This window comes from Trichomycterus rosablanca, chromosome 12, assembly GCF_030014385.1.
Source record: "Trichomycterus rosablanca isolate fTriRos1 chromosome 12, fTriRos1.hap1, whole genome shotgun sequence".
NCBI classification, from domain to species: Eukaryota; Metazoa; Chordata; class Actinopteri; order Siluriformes; family Trichomycteridae; genus Trichomycterus; species Trichomycterus rosablanca.
This window is the reverse complement of record NC_085999.1, coordinates 13,981,000-14,002,077: the sequence shown is the minus strand read 5'-3', so window position 1 is coordinate 14,002,077 and position 21,078 is coordinate 13,981,000. Positions and strand designations below refer to the sequence as shown.

The following is a 21,078-nucleotide window of genomic DNA, read 5'->3' as shown; positions in this document are numbered from 1 at the left end:
CTTCTGTAGCATTTACATTTACAGCATTTAGCAGACGCTTTTATCTAAAGCGTCTTATAATTACAACTGAATACAACTTGAGTAATTGAAATGTTAAGGACCTTGCTCAGGGACCCAACAGTGTCAGTTTGGTGGTGGTGGGACATGAACTAGCAACCCTCTGATTACTAGTCCAGTACCTTAACCACTAAGCTAGCCCTACCCTGTGTAGCAATAGTTGTCATTCATTTGATATCCAGGCTGATTATAATCAGAGAATCAAAGTTATGGACGAATGGCAGTTATCAGAATTTGGAGAAAGGGGAGGGAGAATGCTCTACATCAGATTCAGTCTAATGGCTAAGAAAAAAAACATGCTATAACACACATGTACAGTATATTCCTGTCTTCCAAATTCTTGTAGCTTTGTTAATTAGTACCGTAGTACATGTACATTTGGCTTTTACTAAAGTTCCTATTTTTTGGACTGGGGGGATTTGTTTCTAACCAAATGCACAAATAATTGAAGACCAGATAATCGAGCTAAAATCTAACAGAAAGCAGTTGTTAAAGATATGGTGGGTCCTAGTAGGATGCTTTTTGTTGCTGTAATGTTTCTTCCAACTAATTTGGTTTCCACCCACCCCCCAAACATGCAGAAGGTGTATTGACTGCTTTAAATTGTTCCTGAATTTAAATGAAAGACGTACAGTTCAGGGTGTGTTCAGGGAGAACCCATGCATTAAAATTAGCCTTCGAAACCTTGACACAAACACACACACTCACACCCACACACCCATTATACTTACAATATTTACAGCATACACATGCACTATACACATACTATACACCACACACACACTATACACATAATTTACACACACCATATACATGCACTATACACATACTATTTACACCATGCACACTAGACTCATTACACACACGCCCACACATACTATACATACACTGTACAAACCATACACATACTACTGTATGTACACCATGCACATAAACTAGACTCATTACACGTGTGTATAGTGCACTATACACATACTACACACATTGCACACTAGGCTCATTACACACACTTACACAAATTACGAACTTATTACACACACCCACACACACTGTACTTTCACTATACACACCATACACATGCACCATAAACATACTATGTACACCATGCACACACAAACTATACATACAATATACACACCATACACATGCACTATACACATACTATACACACCACACATGCACTATACACATACTATACACACCACACACACACTCACAACATACACACCATGTGCATACACAAGACTCATTACACACACACATATTACACACTCACAATATATACAGCACGTGCATATTACAAACTCATTACACACATAGCAAACACACACCCACACAGACTATACATACACTACACACACCATACACATGTACTATATACACCACACACACTACACATACCATACACATGCACAGTACACATACTAAATACACCATGCACACACGCCACACACACTATACATACACTATATACACTATACACATGCTCTATACATACTGTATACACCATGCACATACACTAGATTTATTACACACACTTACACAAATTACTCATTACACGCACGCCACACACACACACCCACACACACACGCACACACATTCTCTCATGTAAGTGAGTCAGTCAGTACAGACTGGCCCACTCAGTTGCTATGGATACACACTTTGGAACTCCTCCATACTACAGTTTCATCTGCTTACTACAGACTTTCACTATGGCTTTCCCGCTCTCTCTCACTCTCTCTCACTCTCTTTTTTATTTTTTCAAATAACCTTTCCTTCTCCTTCAAAATAGTCTCTCCATTAAAGCTTTTACCATCTTCTTATTAATCATCTTCCATACATTCCTTCCCTCATTCTATATTCTTCATGTTTTTTTATCCACATAGCAGCCACTATGCATCTGTCAGTTTCCTCCTTTATTTTCATCAGTTCCATTTCCCCCATCTATCCTCTCTGCATTCTCTCACTTTCTGTAGAAACCTGCAGGCTTGTGCTGGCTGCTATTTTCAACCGTGTTAATGCTCTTATCTCCTCAGTGCCATGCTTGCTTTAGGATGAAGCCTCCCACTCCCACTCCCACACCCATTTCTCTTTCATCCAAGCTTTTGGTATGTCTTACTCAATACCTTTCTGTGCTGTATTCCTCTCCATCCCTCCTACTAGTGTGCTTGATCCAAAACTGAACCGTTGAATAGTCTATTCTGAAGTAACCACAACTATGCCCTAATCTCTTTGAAGATCAGTGATATGTTTGAAAAAGGGCCAGTTTAACTGCACCAATTAGACCAATATGGACCACAAGTACATTTAAATTTGTGGCATTTAGCAGACGCTTTTATCCAAAGTGACTTACAATTGTGACTGTATACAATCTAGATTGTGTGTTGTGAATCTGCAACCTTGTGAATACTAGTTCAGTACCTTAACCACTGAGCTACCACTGTCCCAACAATCACAATGAGAAATTCTAATAAGCTCTAAACAGATCTCAGAAGGTCATATATGTTTTTATTTGAATGTCACCTGAAGCAGAAATGTGCAAAGATGTTTTATACTTCAGGTCCCAAGATGTTTTATGGCACCACCTGTCTGTCTGTCTGTCCGGCCGTCCATCTTGTCTGTCCGTCCGTTTGTTTGTCAGTCAGATAGACAGTCCATAGTCTGTCCATCTATCTATCTGTCTGTCCGTCCGTCCGCTTGTCTATCTATCTATTCATCTGTCTGTCTGTTTGTCCGTCTGTGTCTATCTATCTATCTATCTATCTATCTATCTATCTATCTATCTATCTATCTATCTATCTATCTATCTATCTATCTATGTGTCTGTCTGTCTGGCCGGCTGTCCATCTGTCCATCTATCCATTTGTCCTTCCGTCTGTTTGTCCATCCATCCTTCTCTCTATCTATCTATCTCTCTATTTATCTCTCTGTCTATCTATCTATCTCTGTCTGTCCGTCCGTCCGTCCGTCCGTCCGTCCGTCCGTCCGTCTATCTATCTATCTATCTATCTATCTATCTATCTATCTATCTATCTATCTATCTATCTATCTATCTATATATCTATCTTTCTGTCTGTCTATCTATCTCTTTATCTGTCTATCTATTGGTCTGTCTATCTCTCTATATGTCTATCTGTCTGTCTCTGTTTATACATCTACAGTGTATCACAAAAGTGAGTACACCCCTCACATTTCTGCAGATATTTAAGTATATCTTTTCATGGGACAACACTGACAAAATGACACTTTGACACAATGAAAAGTAGTCTGTGTGCAGCTTATATAACAGTGTAAATTTATTCTTCCCTCAAAATAACTCAATATACAGCCATTAATGTCTAAACCACCGGCAACAAAAGTGAGTACACCCCTAAGAGACTACACCCCTAAATGTCCAAATTGAGCACTGCTTGTCATTTTCCCTCCAAAATGTCATGTGATTTGTTAGTGTTACTAGGTCTCAGGTGTGCATAGGGAGCAGGTGTGTTCAATTTAGTAGTACAGCTCTCACACTCTCTCATACTGGTCACTGAAAGTTCCAACATGGCACCTCATGGCAAAGAACTCTCTGAGGATCTTAAAAGACGAATTGTTGCGCTACATGAAGATGGCCAAGGCTACAAGAAGATTGCCAACACCCTGAAACTGAGCTGCAGCACAGTGGCCAAGATCATCCAGCGTTTTAAAAGAGCAGGGTCCACTCAGAACAGACCTCGCGTTGGTCGTCCAAAGAAGCTGAGTGCACGTGCTCAGCGTCACATCCAACTGCTGTCTTTGAAAGATAGGCGCAGGAGTGCTGTCAGCATTGCTGCAGAGATTGAAAAGGTGGGGGGTCAGCCTGTCAGTGCTCAGACCATACGCCGCACACTACATCAAATTGGTCTGCATGGCTGTCACCCCAGAAGGAAGCCTCTTCTGAAGTCTCTACACAAGAAAGCCCGCAAACAGTTTGCTGAAGACATGTCAACAAAGGACATGGATTACTGGAACCATGTCCTATGGTCTGATGAGACCAAGATTAATTTGTTTGGTTCAGATGGTCTCAAGCATGTGTGGCGGCAATCAGGTGAGGAGTACAAAGATAAGTGTGTCATGCCTACAGTCAAGCATGGTGGTGGGAATGCCATGGTCTGGGGCTGCGTGAGTGCAGCAGGTGTTGGGGAGTTACATTTCATTGAGGGACACACGAACTCCAATATGTACTGTGAAATACTGAAGCAGAGCATGTTCCCTTCCCTCCGGAAACTGGGTCGCAGGGCAGTGTTCCAGCATGATAATGACCCCAAACACACCTCTAAGACGACCACTGCTGTATTGAAGAGGCTGAGGGTAAAGGTGATGGACTGGCCAAGCATGTCTCCAGACCTAAACCCAATAGAACATCTTTGGGGCATCCTCAAGCGGAAGGTGGAGGAGCGCAAAGTCTCGAATATCCGCCAGCTCCGTGATGTCGTCATGGAGGAGTGGAAAAGCATTCCAGTGGCAACCTGTGAAGCTCTGGTAAACTCCATGCCCAGGAGAGTTAAGGCAGTTCTGGGAAATAATGGTGGCCACACAAAATATTGACACTTCAGGAACTTTCACTAAGGGGTGCACTCACTTTTGTTGCCGGTGGTTTAGACATTAATGGCTGTATATTGAGTTATTTTGAGGGAAGAATAAATTTACACTGTTATATAAGCTGCACACAGACTACTTTTCATTGTGTCAAAGTGTCATTTTGTCAGTGTTGTCCCATGAAAAGATATACTTAAATATCTGCAGAAATGTGAGGGGTGTACTCACTTTTGTGATACACTGTATCTTCTATCTATCTTTCTGTCTATCTATCTGTCTGTCTATCTATATATCTATCTTCTATCTGTCTGTCTGTCTGTCTGTCTGTCTGTCTGTCTGTTTGACTGTCTGTCCATCCGTCCATCCTTCTATCTATCCGTCTGTCTATCTTTCTGTCTTTCTGTCTGTCTGTCTGTCTGTCTGTCTGTCTGTCTGTCTGTCTGTCTGTCTGTCTGTCTATCTATCTACTCTTTTATTTACGTTTGTCTATCTCTCTGTGTGTCTATCTATCCATCTGTCTGTCTATCTATCTATCTATCTATCTATCTATCTATCTATCTATCTATCTATCTATCTATCTATCTATCTATCTATCTATCCATCTATCCATCCATCCATCCATCCATCCATCCATCCATCCATCCATCCATCCATCCACCCACCCACCCACCCATCCATCCACCCACCCACCCACCTACCTACCTACCTACCTACCTACCTACCTATCTACCTACCTATCTGTCTCTCTGTCTGTTTAGGGCTAAACAGTGGTTTGAACCAGCAACCTTTCAGTTACTAGTTCAGCACCTTAACTGTTAAGCTACCACAGCCCTCGTGTACATTTTCCAGCTATTGAGTTTAGACAGTACTGATTTAATATCCAGTATCTCAAGATGGTGGAAAAACATCATCAATTACTATAGTCCACCCTGAGCACTAGATAAAAATACCCAATTCACCTTTAAATTTACATTTTTATTCATTCTATGACACAACATACTTTATATATCTCATAATAATATCCTGTAATATCTTTGGGGGGATGACTGCAGACCGCAGGTGTCCGCACACAAACCCATATGCTCATATTTTTATTGTAGGACTTTATTGAATCAGCACTGTCCTCATAACCACTGTTGTGATGGACCGGGAGATGGTGTAAGCTGATTTCTGTCATTTTGGCTTGGTGTGGTGATATATCATCACTTATTAAAAAATGGGGTTGTCTTGTCACAGTCAAGGTTCAGCTTGTTAACCCCTTCTTACACCCAACACAAGTGCCAGTAACAAGTCTAAAGCTGTGACCATTTACTATTTCCTTTGAAGCACATGATGTTTCAGTTGGATCAATAGCTCTGTCTGTTAGAGGCTTTTAATGATCCAAGTCAAGATGAAATATATCAAGGTACTGGTGATTTATTATGGAGCTGCAGTTATTTGTCTAGTATATCTTCATCTGTGTGTAGCAAGTATGGACAGTAAGTCATTGCTGGTGGAGTTTTTGCTATGTCCTACTCAATACCTTTCTGTGCTGTATTCCTCTCCATCCCTCCTACTAGTCTGCTTGATCCAAAACTAAACCACTGAATAGTCCATTTTGAAGTAACCATGACTATGCCCTAACCTCTTTGAAGATAAGTGATATGTTTGAAATTAGACAGATAGCCACAGACCATTGAGCTGATCAGTTCATTGGGCCAGTGGTGGTGTGAGCGGACAACAGTGGCAGCCAGGTAGAACTAATCTGGCGCACCATTGCGAAGCCACAAAGCAGCTTAAGAGTACTCTAATGGCACTCTAATACTACATGATGAGGTCTCTGTCAATGCTGGAGTCCTCCTTCTTGGGGATCTAAAGGCACTGGCAAATTTTGGAGATGGGCTTGTGCATGGGCCTGTAGGTACCATCTATTTGGCATCACAGAGACATGGCAGCAGCAGGCCAAAGGGTGCTATTTGGTGGGATGCCAGTCTAAATCCAATGCACCAGAGGTCACATGTCTAGCACAACAAAGCCTGGCTGGCATGAATGGCCGACCGGCAGACAGACAGGAATGTATAACATTACCCACAATCCCAGAATCAAACTCGTCAAGAGACTCATGAAGTATATTTGCATCCCAAGGTCACAAACTGTCTGACTAATGAATGTGCTAGCTAATTATACAAGATAAACAGGCTTTACATAGTGTGTAGGTAATTTAATTACATTGTTTACAATGCATTCTGGGAATAGTAGTATTTTCCTTAATAACCAAGGCCACTGGGAATGTAATCACTATTAGCTTATATTGGAAGACATGTTTTGTTGTGCACTGGTTATGCTTCTATGGAAAGTGATAGTGGGTTTGTCATTCATTCATTTATTGATCCTAATTAAATGTTGTATCCTGATCAGGGTCAAGGTCCATCCTGTGTAAAGAAAAACCGTGGCCACAAGGTGAACCTTCACACACCCATTCACACCCAGCTGGCTTTAGCTGTTATTCATTTACATTTTCAGCATCTAGCAGACACTTTTATCCAAAGTGACTTACAGTGTTGTGACTATACAATCTAAGCAATTGAGGTTTAAGGGCCTTGCTCAAGGGCCCAACAGTGGCAATCTGGCAGTGGTGAGACTTGAACCAGCAACCTTCTGATTACTGGTCCAGTACTTTAACTACTAGGCTACAGCTGCCCTAGAAAGCGACTTAGAGTATACAGTCTAAGCAACTGAGCATTAAGGGCCTTGCTCAAGGTCCCAACAGTGGGAACCTGGCAGTAGTGGGGCTTGAACCAGCAACCTTCTGATTACTGGTCCATTACCTTAACTACTAGGCTACAGCTACCCTAGAAAGCGACTTAGAGTATACAGTCTAAGCAACTGAGCATTAAGGGCCTTGCTCAAGGTCCCAACAGTGGCAACATGGCAGTGGTGAGGTTTGAACCAGCAACCTTCCACTTACCTAGTCCAATACAATAACCGCTAGGCTACAAAAGCTCTTCTTTATTCCACCTTTTGCATATGTTTGGGAGGTGGGAGGACATCATTGCCAGTTTCCTCTCCATGCCGCCCCTGCCAGTTATTTGTCATTCAGTCTGGGTGAAGTGGGTTCGAGAGCACTGTGCTAAAAGCTAATCAATAGTGGCAGTTTCTTCTCAAGGACTAAAAGCAGCTTGATCAGCTCATCCTCATCATTCAGAGTGGAGAGTGAGAGAGAGAGAGAGAGAGAGAGAGAGAGAGAGAGACAGAGAGCTTCACGGGTTGAATACTTATCATCATACTTACCCTCTTTTCTTAATCCCCTTTCACATTGGCATGTTTACCTGTGTAGTACCTGGCACTTGACTTGGTAGTGGCTTGAGATTTACCATTTCAGTTGACATGTCATCGTGATCTACTTTTTAAGGTTTGCCTTTAAAGCTTTTTTAATGCGCTGCTGTGTCTGATCCACTCATACCAGCACAACACACACTAACACACCACTACCATGTCATTGTCACTGCAGTGCTGAGAATGATCCACCACCTAAATAATATCTGCTCTGTGGTGGTCCTGTGGGGGTCCTGACCATTGAAGAACAGGGTGAACGCAGACTAAAACAGTATGTAGAGAAACAGATGAACTACATTCAGTAATTGTAGAACTACAACGTGTTTCTATATAGTAAGTGGAGCTGATAAAATGGACAGTAAGTGTAGAAACACGGAGGTGGTTTTAAAGTTATGGCTGATCGGTGTATATCACTTGAGATAAGTGGAGTGTAAGTGGTGGTGTAAGACGAGCTCACAATTTAATAGACATCCCAAGCTAATGCAATTTTTAATACTTGAAACCTTTTCATTTTTATTAGCATCTATTTGCCCGGGTTCTTGCAACCCTATCTGCATTTAGGGTGAGCCTACATGGTGTTCTGACACCCAGGACAACATCCACCGCCGTAGTCTGATGCATCGTGTATCGACACATGGTTTGCCCATTGCCAAACCTGTTTGTGTTTGTCCCAGTCAGAGACAGATCGATAGATGCTTTACCCTAATGAGCATCCAAACACAGAAACACACACTCCCCATCACTGCTGATGGGCCGGCTATTTGTCTGAGAGGAAATAAGATGGAGATGAAAGAACGTCTGTGTGGATTTTGTACAGACTTTTGACAAATTAAAGACAAAATGCAGTATAAATGTGATAAATGTGACTGTGAGGACAGGAACATTACTGGTGCACTGTTGGCAGAAGCTTTATTCGACTTGTCAGCTGGCTGGTGTTATAATAAGATAAATGCTTGTGTAATGTGCACTAAGAACAGTACAGGCCTAAATTCTGAACCCCTACTGTGAGAGTCTGGTTGATCTGTCATGCTGTCAGAGGCTTTTTGATAACAGGGTTTAAATCTTCCTGTCCTGTTAGAGAATGTCAATTCAAATCAATACAACAGTATTGTGATTGGTCACTTGATCAATCTAATGGGACATTTCTCTTCAGATGGATGGTCTCTTTTAGGACAGTGCCAACACACTGGGTCTGTCAGGCAGTTGTATCCCAGCAGTTAAGGTACTGAACTAGTAATCAAGAGGTCGCTGATTCAAGCTCCACCACTGCCAGGTTGCTGCTGTTGGGCCCTTGAGCAAGGCCCTTAATCTTAAATTACAAGGTGGACGTCTACAAGGTGGACCAACTAGGTAGGAGTGTCTAATAGAGTGGACAGTGAGTGGACATCAGCATTGCTGTGTCTGTTCCACTCATACCAGCACAACACACACTAACACACCACCACCATGTCATTGTCAATGCACTGCTGAGAATGATCCACACCTAAATAATACCTGCTCTGTGGTGGTCCTGTGGGGGTCCTGACCATTGAAGAACAGCATGAAAGGGGGCTAACTAAGCATGCAGAGAAACAGACGGACTACAGTCAGTAATTATAGAACTACAAAGTGCTTCTATATGGTAAGTGGAGCTGATAAAATGGACAGTGAGTGTAGAAACAAGGAGGTGGTTTTAATGTTATGGCTGATTGGTGTGTATACAGTACACTAAAAGTCAAAGGGTCTGAATATTTTCTTAATTCACTGTATAACAAGGAGCCTTTAAGCTATTTTAGTTTATGTTAGACCAACACCTCACCTGGACCTTTCTGGATAGACAACTGTTTGCTCAGGATCTGGTACATTTTTAGCATTATAGAACAAATCCCTCAACACCCTGACACGCTATCAAATCTATCATCAGTCTCTGGAGCTTTACAGCTCGATATGTATTTGTGTCTGCTGACACTTCAGAACAATGCGCTTTTTTTCAGACTGCTCGTTGCTGATGAATAGAGACAAAACTGCAGAGGATGTTTAATGTTAATTAATCCATTCATTAACCTGCTCCTAACCTCTAAGCATGATTGACAGGGTTCTGATAATAAATCTGCTGTGCACAGATAAATCACATGAATGACATGAAAGACATAAAAGAAAGAAAGTAACATTGTGTTCCAGCTAAATAGATGAAGCTGTTGGTTGGTGGTAATTTGTGACAGACAGTTCTCTGTAGGGGATTTAAATCTCAAACAGATGCTGAAGTTTTACTTTTTAATGTTTTATCACAGTCATTCCTTTTTATATTCCTGTCCCTGTCTGATTTTTACCAGCCCCCAATGAATCTTAAAATTCTTTTAGCAGTGTATGTGTGCAGAGCTCTGTAAAGCATGTTGCCCTTTTTATCTGTGTTAGCCTGAAATGTCTCTTTATTGTATGAAGAAATCATTATGCGTTTTGCAAGTTGAAACTAACAGTGGTGAATTTGACAGGCAGAGTGTTCATTCACTGCTGAGAGACAGAAAGAGACATTAACCTTTACTGAAAAAGGACGTTAATTTTTTTTATCACACTCGCATCAATGTGCAAGCCAACCAGAAATTCTAAAGTGAGAACTTAAGGCATGAATACAACTAATAGATCACACTTGCTATCAACACTTTTTGCATAAGACAAAACATAGCAATTGTAGTGGAACGTTTCTGTCAGAAAGCAAACTCAGACACAAGAGATTCTTTTTAGCTGGACTGAAGTGTAATGAAAGCACAATTGTGGATTCTTACATACAGCATAGAAGCAGACCGCAGTAAGAACAACTAAGTATCGCTAAGTATCCTCGGAGTCGGACACACAAAGAGAATGCCATGAAACATACATCATTCAAAATAAGAAAATACATCTGGCACCATAGAATCTGCTATGCTCTAAATAATTCTGTGATGTGATAGCTTGTCTTTCTTAGATTTACTTTGTTTTTACATCCTTGTGATGTTTATGTTTGCACATTATATCTGATTGTTTTGTGTGATCTAGGTTGCAGCACTCTTACACATAATGATTACTAAATATGTGAAAATACATTATATGATTATAAAAAGTCCCTTACTCATATTAATTTCTATTACACAATTCCATAATATTTTACATAAAAGTGGAAAAACAGTTATAGAGATACAGAAATAATGTCATTTCTGAGAATAAAACTATGGGGTTTATACTTAAGAACTAATTAGTCTTGGTCTGTGAGAAGGGGTGGCCACATACTTCTGGCCATAAATTGTATAGTGTATAACATTTGAGAGAGAAAAAACTTTTTAGAGTGAAACTATTTATTGCAATATTTGAAATGTAAAATGGATATGCAACATTATTAATGTTTTAAAATAGACAGTGAGTATTCTATGGAGATTTGTACTGACTGCAAAACTCTAGAACAGAGCTTACATTCTACACAGGATATCTAACTAACATTCTAGAATGTGTATTTATTATTGTAAACTAATAGTGTACAATAGAGATTTACTTAAACTAACATTCTAGGCAAGATATCTTACTTCTATTTTAGAATAGTTATGTGTATATACTGAGAATCTGTTATTGTACATCATAGATTTACTACAATAACAAACTATCATTCTAGACAGCATAACTAACTTCCTAAAATAATGATTGTAGAGTGGCAATCTATGTATTAATGTACAATAGAGATTTACTTGGACTAACATTCCAGACAAGATACATTCTAGACAATATATCTAACATTCTAGACAAGATAGCTAACATTGTTGACAAGATATCTAACATTCTGGACAAGATATCTAACATTCTAGACAATATATCTAACATTCCAGACAAGATATCTAACATTCTAGACAATATACCTAACATTCCAGACAAGATATCTAACATTCTAGACAATATATCTAACATTATAGACAAGATATCTAACATTCTAGACAAGATATCTAACATTCTAGACAATATATCTAACATTCTAGACAAGATATCTAACATTCTAGACAATGGTATTCATGATTATATACTTAAAATCTATTTCATTGTGTACAATAAAGATTTACTCTTAACATTCTAGAAAATATATCTAACATTCTAGACAATATATCTAACATTCTAGACAAGATATCTAACATTCTAGACAAGATATCTAACATTCTAGACAATATATATAACATTCTAGACAAGATATCTAACATTCTAGACAATACAGTGTATCACAAAAGTGAGTACACCCCTCACATTTCTGCAGATATTTAAGTATATCTTTTCATGGGACAACACTGAAAAAATGACACTTTGACACAATGAAAAGTAGTCTGTGTGCAGCTTATATAACAGTGTAAATTTATTCTTCCCTCAAAATAACTCAATATACAGCCATTAATGTCTAAACCACCGGCAACAAAAGTGAGTACACCCCTAAGAGACTACACCCCTAAATGTCCAAATTGAGCACTGCTTGTCATTTTCCCTCTAAAATGTCATGTGATTTGTTAGTGTTACTAGGTCTCAGGTGTGCATAGGGAGCAGGTGTGTTCAATTTAGTAGTACAGCTCTCACACTCTCTCATACTGGTCACTGAAAGTTCCAACATGGCACCACATGGCAAAGAACTCTCTGAGGATCTTAAAAGACGAATTGTTGCGCTACATGAAGATGGCCAAGGCTACAAGAAGATTGCCAACACCCTGAAACTGTGCTGCAGCACAGTGGCCAAGATCATCCAGCGTTTTAAAAGAGCAGGGTCCACTCAGAACAGACCTCGCGTTGGTCGTCCAAAGAAGCTGAGTGCATGTGCTCAGCGTCACATCCAACTGCTGTCTTTGAAAGATAGGCGCAGGAGTGCTGTCAGCATTGCTGCAGAGATTGAAAAGGTAAGGGGTCAGCCTGTCAGTGCTCAGACCATACGCCGCACACTACATCAAATTGGTCTGCATGGCTGTCACCCCAGAAGGAAGCCTCTTCTGAAGTCTCTACACAAGAAAGCCCGCAAACAGTTTGCTGAAGACATGTCAACAAAGGACATGGATTACTGGAACCATGTCCTATGGTCTGATGAAAACAAGATTAATTTGTTTGGTTCAGATGGTCTCAAGCATGTGTGGCGGCAATCAGGTGAGGAGTACAAAGATAAGTGTGTCATGCCTACAGTCAAGCATGGTGGTGGGAATGCCATGGTCTGGGGCTGCATGAGTGCAGCAGGTGTTGGGGAGTTACATTTCATTGAGGGACACATGAACTCCAATATGTACTGTGAAATACTGAAGCAGAGCATGATCCCCTCCCTCCGGAAACTGGGTCGCAGGGCAGTGTTCCAGCATGATAATGACCCCAAACACACCTCTAAGACGACCACTGCTTTATTGAAGAGGCTGAGGGTAAAGGTGATGGACTGGCCAAGCATGTCTCCAGACCTAAACCCAATAGAACATCTTTGGGGCATCCTCAAGCGGAAGGTGGAGGAGCGCAAAGTCTCGAATATCCGCCAGCTCCGTGATGTCGTCATGGAGGAGTGGAAAAGCATTCCAGTGGCAACCTGTGAAGCTCTGGTAAACTCCATGCCCAGGAGAGTTAAGGCAGTTCTGGGAAATAATGGTGGCCACACAAAATATTGACACTTCAGGAACTTTCACTAAGGGGTGTACTCACTTCTGTTGCCGGTGGTTTAGACATTAATGGCTGTATATTGAGTTATTTTGAGGGAAGAATAAATTTACACTGTTATATAAGCTGCACACAGACTACTTTTCATTGTGTCAAAGTGTCATTTTGTCAGTGTTGTCCCATGAAAAGATATACTTAAATATCTGCAGAAATGTGAGGAGTGTACTCACTTTTGTGATACACTGTATATATAACATTCTAGACAGGATATCTAACATTCTTGACAAGATATCTAACATTCCAGACAAGATATCTAACAATCTAGACAATATATCTAACATTCTAGACAAGATATCTAACATTCTAGACAATATATATAACATTCTAGACAAGATATCTAACATTCTAGACAATATATATAACATTCTAGACAAGATATCTAACATTCTATACAATATATCAAACATTCTAGACAAGATATCTAACATTCTAGACAATATATCTAACATTCTAGACAAGATATCTAACATTCTAGACAATATATCTAACATTCTAGACAATGGTATTTATGATTATACACTTAAAATTTATTTCAGTGTACAATAAAGATTTACTCTAACATTCTAGAAAATATATCTAACATTCTAGACAATATATCTAACATTCTAGACAATATATGTAACATTCTAGACAATATATCTAACATTGTAGACAATGGTATTTATGATTATATATTTAAAATCTATTTCATAGTGTACAATAAAGATTTACTCTAACATTCTAGAAAATATATCTAACATTCTAGACAAGATATCTAACATTCTAGCAAATATATCTAACATTCTAGACAATATGTCTACCATTCTAGAAAATATATCTAACATTCTAGAATGGAAATACAACTAGCATTTTAGAATGTGTATTTATATTGTAACTGTTTACTGAGAATCTCTCTATACTACACATTTTATAGAGTAACTTGATGAATCTAGAACATTCTAGAACAGAGCAATACTCTAAGCTTTCTAGAATAGCTGTTTTAAACATCATACATGTAGCTGATACTCTAGAATGGAGTGTAGTGTAAAAGATTGCCAATACTTGTGTGTATGCATTATTCAAGTCTGCAATAGCAGAAACAGTTGTAAAATTTTAAGCATATTCCTAATTTTTATCCTGTTTCTGTTGTTTTCTGATCATTGTGTTCTGTAGTATTAGCACACCAGATGTGTAGAGCACTTTCAAGCATATTGCTTCCCACATAGATTCTGTAGACCCATTAATCATAAGTCAGCTTGCCAGCAGCCACATACCCACAACCGCACTGTAGCACTGTAGCCACCACTACCCCCTCAGTTCCCTTCTCCTTCTCATCGGGGATTCCCTCTTAATGAAGTAGTTAACTGTTGTCTGGTCGTGTTGCTCATCCGGCGTTCAGGTACGTCAGAATGCTGGCTAAGTGTGATAAGTAGAGCTACTTTATCATTGATTGCTGAATCAGGCCAAAAGAGACTCAATTTGTTTACGTCTTCTATTTGTTTTTTTTCTTCCACCCCCATGTGCCTCACCCTGGATGGTATTGTCTACGCTGCTGTTGTACCTGAAAGGCCGGGATCAATGTCCTTCTACAGGATGTAAATGGAAATGTAGCACTTGAGTACGCATCAGAGGGGACCGAGACCAGCTACATCCTCATCAAGCATTTGGAGGAGAATGGTAAGCTTAAGAAATAATCTAAGAATTGAATTTTACACTACAGTACATTAAAAGTGTATAAATATTTATTAGGGAGTCTTTTTAGAATTGCATGAGTTCTGTCTTATCATTATTGCGGTCTACTCTATGAACATCACATTAAATTTTGGTATTTGATCTTTATTTAGGACCACAGACGGTCTCTTGTTTGTAAATATAGTACAAGGCAGCTGTTTACCCACACTTGTGAAGGCCTTGCACATCATGGTTGTAATTGGATTACAGTAATTTCTGCAACACAACACTTTTTGTTTAAAAAATAACTTCCACACCGTATTTAGTTAGACAGTGTCAAATATTCCAGTAGCCTTAAATTAATAACAGACTTCAGCTTGTTGGTGTTTTTAGATTACATCTGACCATCCAGACAAATTGCCTTTTAGCGTGAAGGGACAGTTTGGGTTTTCTTTTGACCTTGGCAAGAGACCACTGGTTATAATAAGTGAATCGGCTCTTTTTGTATGTGCTTATATTGAATAGCATTATAGAACATTCTACATCATTATGTCTATACACACATATACAGTACATATATATCAGCTCCACTTACCATATAGAAGCACTTTGTAGTTCTACAATTACTGACTGTTGTCCATCTGTTTCTCTACATGCTTTGTTAGCCCCCTTTCATGCTGTTCTTCAATGGTCAGGACTCTCCCAGGACCACCATAGAGTAGGTATTATTTAGGTGGTGGGGGTCTAAGACACAGCAGCACTGCTGGAGTTTCTAAACACCTCACTGTCACTGCTGGACTGAGAATAGTCCACCAACCAAAATTATCCAGCCAACAGCACCCCGTGGGCAGTGTCCTGTGACCACTGATGAATGTCCAGAAGATGACCAACTCAAACAGCAGCAATAGATGAGTGATCGTCTCTTTACATCTACAGGGTGGACCAACTAGGTAGGAGTGTCTAATAGAGTGGACAGTGAGTGGACACGGTATTTACAAACTCCAGCAGCACTGCTGTGTCTGATCCACTCATACCAGCACAACACACACTAACACATCACCACCATGTCAGTGTCACTGCATTGCTGAGAATGATCCACCACCTAAATAATACCTACTCTGTGGTGGTCCTGACCATTAAAGAACAGGTGAAACCAGGCTGGACTACAGATGGACTACAGTCAGTAATTGTAGAACTACGAAGTGCTTCTATATGGTAAGTGGAGCTAATAAAATGGACAGTGAGTGTAGAAATAAGGAGATGGTTTTAATGTCATGGCTGATCAGTGTATGCTAGCAGTGCATACATCTAAGGTCAGGTTTAGTGGTGTTTTACTATCTCTGGTGCTTCCTAACCATAGAGTCGTCTCCTCTGTCAACTTGTACCTAAAGTAAAAGCCACTTAGCCTATTAATCAATCAGACTGGGTCTGTGGGAGGAAACGGGGCTGCATCTGTTCAGAGGTATAGTGCACAATTAGAGAGGTCATTTATCAACACAGCAGCTTACAGGCACTAATTCCAGCCTATACATGACAGCACTAGTATTTGCATGAGCAAAATGATTAGTTTGCATAATTTATATGAGCAGGATATTGTTATTGACATGTTTATGGGATTATAATTATACATTTAATTATAAATAGCAATGTGGCAAATTAAAAAAAAAAAAATATATATATATATAAATAAATAGATGGATATGCTGGAAGGGCATTATGTGTAAATTACAAGACATTTATCATAATCACGTTACTGCATGTGATAATGATGATGCATCGCCATGTCTGCACAGTGACTGTATCGCAACGTCCAAATAACTTTAAATAATTCTGTATTATTGAATACTTTGTCCACACACACACACACACACACACACAAAATACATTGGTAGGTTGTTACTAAACATCCCTTAAACTCAAAATCTTTAAAACTCAGCGCCTGTCGTTGAGAAATTTGTGCCCTTAAACTTGACGTTTCCCTTCAACTCAACGTGTGTGCGACTGTCGCTTTGTTCAGCGCTTCGCTTGAGCGGTGCGCTAAAAAGTCATCAAAGTGCGAATATGAGATGAATCTGCATTTGTGTGAAATAAGAGTCAAATTCACTCTGAAAGCCCCACATGTATCTGTGTTTAGCTGGATTTTCCTCCTGTTTCACTTTTAAACTTGTGTTATAGCTCGGGGTTCTGAGAAATTGTAAGAATCAGCTTTTCAGAGAGTCTAAAATGCTTATCGTTAAAAAAAGCTTAATGTGACTTAATGTATTAAAAGAACAACATAGAAACACTAAACCTTTCTTAATTATTACTGCTTATAAGTTCTCTCCACGATTAAGAAGCGTAAGGAAACAATAAACTGTATTTAATTTAACTGTTTTTTATTTGTATTTCAGTGTTTTTATATTATATTTGTGTTACTTTCAGCGTATAAGTGTAAAAATAAAACCTATTACTTTACATTAGCCTAAAATATATGCAGTTCAACAGGACCATGGAACGCATTAACAGTTTTCCCATACATCCATATGGGAAAAATACCTTACAACTCAACACCACTCCTAGAACCAATTAATGTTGTGTTTCATGGTACCACTGTAGAGAGAAAATTTTCTGTTCACGCCACCCACAGTAAGAGTTTCATTTCCACGTTCAGAATAACGGATAACCACTTTCCACCACATATTTCGATCTCCACCAGCCTAGGAACAACAAACAAAGTACTCTCCTCAGACAGGAAGTGATCAATAGCAGAATACGCTGGAACTCCTGAGTTTACTTTACACCAAACTCAACATCGATCTCTTCTACTGCCACACAAAGCAAAGTGACCTTTTCATTTTGTCTGCAGGGAAAAACTCAGTTTTCCATTTGGTTTGGATACTGATTGCTAGTGAGCTAGCACACTTCATCGTTGTGTCACCCTAGCGCCCAATCCGTTTTGTTGAATTGTTCTTGTTTCTTTTTCTGAACGACTCTTTTAAACATCTAGATAGATTTTCTTCCACAGGGAAAAGAAACCTGTTTGGTATTCAGATCAGTTTTGCAACGGACAGGGAAAATGTGACAGTTCTGTCCACTTTGCATGGTGACATGGTGGTGGTGTGTTAGTGTGTGTTGTGCTGGTATGAGTGGATCAGGCACAGCAACGTTGCTGGAGTTTTTAAATACCGTGTCCACTCACTGTCCACTCTATTAGACACTCCTACCTAGTTGGTCCACCTTGCGGATGTAAAGTCAGAGACGATCGCTCATCTATTGCTGCTGTTTGAGTAGGTCATTTTTGAGACCTTTACAGGACGCTGCTCACAGGGCGCTGTTGGCTGGATATTTTTGGTTGGTGGACTATTCTCAGTCCAGCAGTCACAGTGAGGTGTTTAAAAACTCCATCAGCGCTGCTGTGTCTTATCCACTCATACCAGCACAACACACACTAACACACCACCACCATGTCAGCGTCACTGCAGTGCTGAGAATGATCCACCACCCAAATAATACCTGCTCTGTGGTGGTCCTGTGGGGGGTCCTGACCATTGAAGAACAGGGTGAAAGCAGGCTAATAAAAGCATGCAGAGAAACAGATGGACTACAGTCAGTAATTGTAGAACTACAAAGTCCTTCTATATGGTAAGTGGAGCTGATGGACAGTGAGTGTAGAAACAAGGAGGTGGTTTTTATGTTATGGCTGATCGGTGTATCTTGCACAGCAGCCTCTAAACTCAATGTTATTCTCATCAGTCAAGGCATGCATGTCCCCTACAGTTGTGTGTAAACTTGTCGCCTTTTACTGGAGGAAGCCAATAGAACAAATCAAGAGCTTATGAATAGATTTAGAGAAGAGTCTTCCATATTTTGAAGACAGTTCAAAGCTCTGTGTGAGAGTAATTGAAAGAAGGGGAAAATCCCACTTTCTGCACCCATACTGAGACCCACCTGCGGTCAAAGAACCAGCTAATCATGGGCTTTTCCTCTGCTTACCATGGCTACTTTCTCTCACTACTGCACATCTTCACTTTAAATATATTACAGTGTGTAGAAGCTCATGTGGGTTTCACTGTACATGTTGGTGTAACATTAGCACCCATTATAATGTTAACACTTGTATAAGATGAGCTGTGTGTCTGTGTTTGTTAGGACTGGATGTGAGCGTACTGCACCACATGAAGACCCAGAGATCATCTGTCATGCTGGCAGATGTGAGGCAGCTGGTGAGCAGTAAGGCCAGCGTCAACCAACGGAACGAGGACGGAGTCACACTGGTGGGTGCAAATTTACTGGGTTTAACCTCATTTGTTTTCATGTTCTGTTCACTGCATGGCTATGAATACATTCATTGACTCATGTCATTGTCTTTTATATAATATATGTTTTTTAATAAATTTTCCTCCTTACTGTAGCCAATCCATCTTCTGCTGCCCTCCTTGGACACCAATTTGTGTATTTGCCTGCATGGCATACATTCCCTTTTATGCACATACAGTCCACCAATCCCTTCTTATTTGTTCATACTTTGGTGGATTTGTTTGTGAGGTCGGTTTCGTGTCACCACCCACATGAGAGCCACGCACCGATCTCTGCGCTCCTTCCTTCTGTACAGGCGCTTTGGGAGTACAGCAGTAAAAAAGACCTAGCCCTTTTTGGTTAGTTTTTTCCCACCCAGCAGACTAGACCGGTAGCAGAGCTGAGATTCCAACTGTGAAGATCAGAATCCCAGAATGTATGTATGTGTGTGTATATATATATGTTTATTTCAGTATTCATGTGAAGAGAGCCATGCCCTGATGTCCGAGCTCCTCCACTTTCTTTACAGGCACCTTGGGCTACCATCCAGGGTCCTTGTACAACCTTGCACAGCGTTGAAGACCCCACCCACTTTTCGGCCTGGTCTTTTCCCACCCAGCAGACTTAATGGCCAATTTTGTCTAATGCCAATTAGTTGACCGTTAGCAGTTTTGAACTCTGGTGTGCTAGCGGATTATCCTGCTGTGCCACCTGGGTGCCCAGAATGTATAAGTTTTTAACTGAAGAATTATTTATATAGTTTTGGGGGAACCAAATTATTAATTAATTATTAATTACAATAATTAAATATAAATTATTTAAACAAACATGGCTGCAAAACTAATCTAATCTGAATAGTCTGGATCACTGTTGCTTACTTAATAGACGTGTGTATGTGTGTGTTTATGTGTAGCTACACATAGCGTGTGCTAGCGGCTTCAGGGACGTGGTGTCACTGTTACTAGAAAAAGGAGCGGATGTACAAGCTGCAGACAGTAACTACTGGACTCCCCTGCACCTGGCTGCCAAATATGGACAGGTTAGTCTTTTTATTTCATTATGAACAGCTTCATTCCACAAGCTTCAAGTCTCTATTAGTTACATTTACATTTGCGGCATTTAGGGACAATTAAGGGCCTTGCTCAGGGGCCCAATGGTGGCAACCTGGCAGTGGTGGGGCTTGAACCGGCAACCTTCTGATCACTGGTTCAGTACCTTAACCACGAGCTATCAGTTAACTGAGCAATGGCAGTTAATAAAATGAAAATATTGGCAATCTTGGTAATTAAACTTTCATTTGCAAGTGATTATAACAGGGTATAAAAGGTCAATCTTGAAGAATTCTGTGTTTTACAAATTAAATTTACTTTATTATTAATGGTTGACTAGATAATTGTTGCCATTCTTATTTAATAAAACCCAAATGCTAATGCACCCAAATGTGCAGGCTCATTTTGGCAATACTAATCATTCACGTTCTTCAGTACAGCACTGCAGGATAATGTAATGAGTTTATACATGTCGGCTTTGGTTTTAATTAAACTAACCCTGGTGTGAGTGCT

At 39.9% G+C, this 21,078-nt stretch overlaps 1 protein-coding gene across 2 annotated transcripts in view; it reads left to right on the top strand.

Annotated features, from left to right (window-relative positions):
- The window catches only part of myo16 (myosin XVI), a 313,223-nt gene that overhangs the window by 64,873 nt on the left and 227,272 nt on the right, over positions 1-21,078 (top strand). For both annotated transcript variants that reach the window (XM_063006388.1, XM_063006387.1), the window contains exons 5-7: positions 15,139-15,247; positions 19,370-19,494; positions 20,430-20,555. In XM_063006388.1, coding sequence (XP_062862458.1) covers positions 15,139-15,247; positions 19,370-19,494; positions 20,430-20,555 — 360 coding nt within the window. The remainder of the gene's footprint in view (positions 1-15,138; positions 15,248-19,369; positions 19,495-20,429; positions 20,556-21,078) is intronic.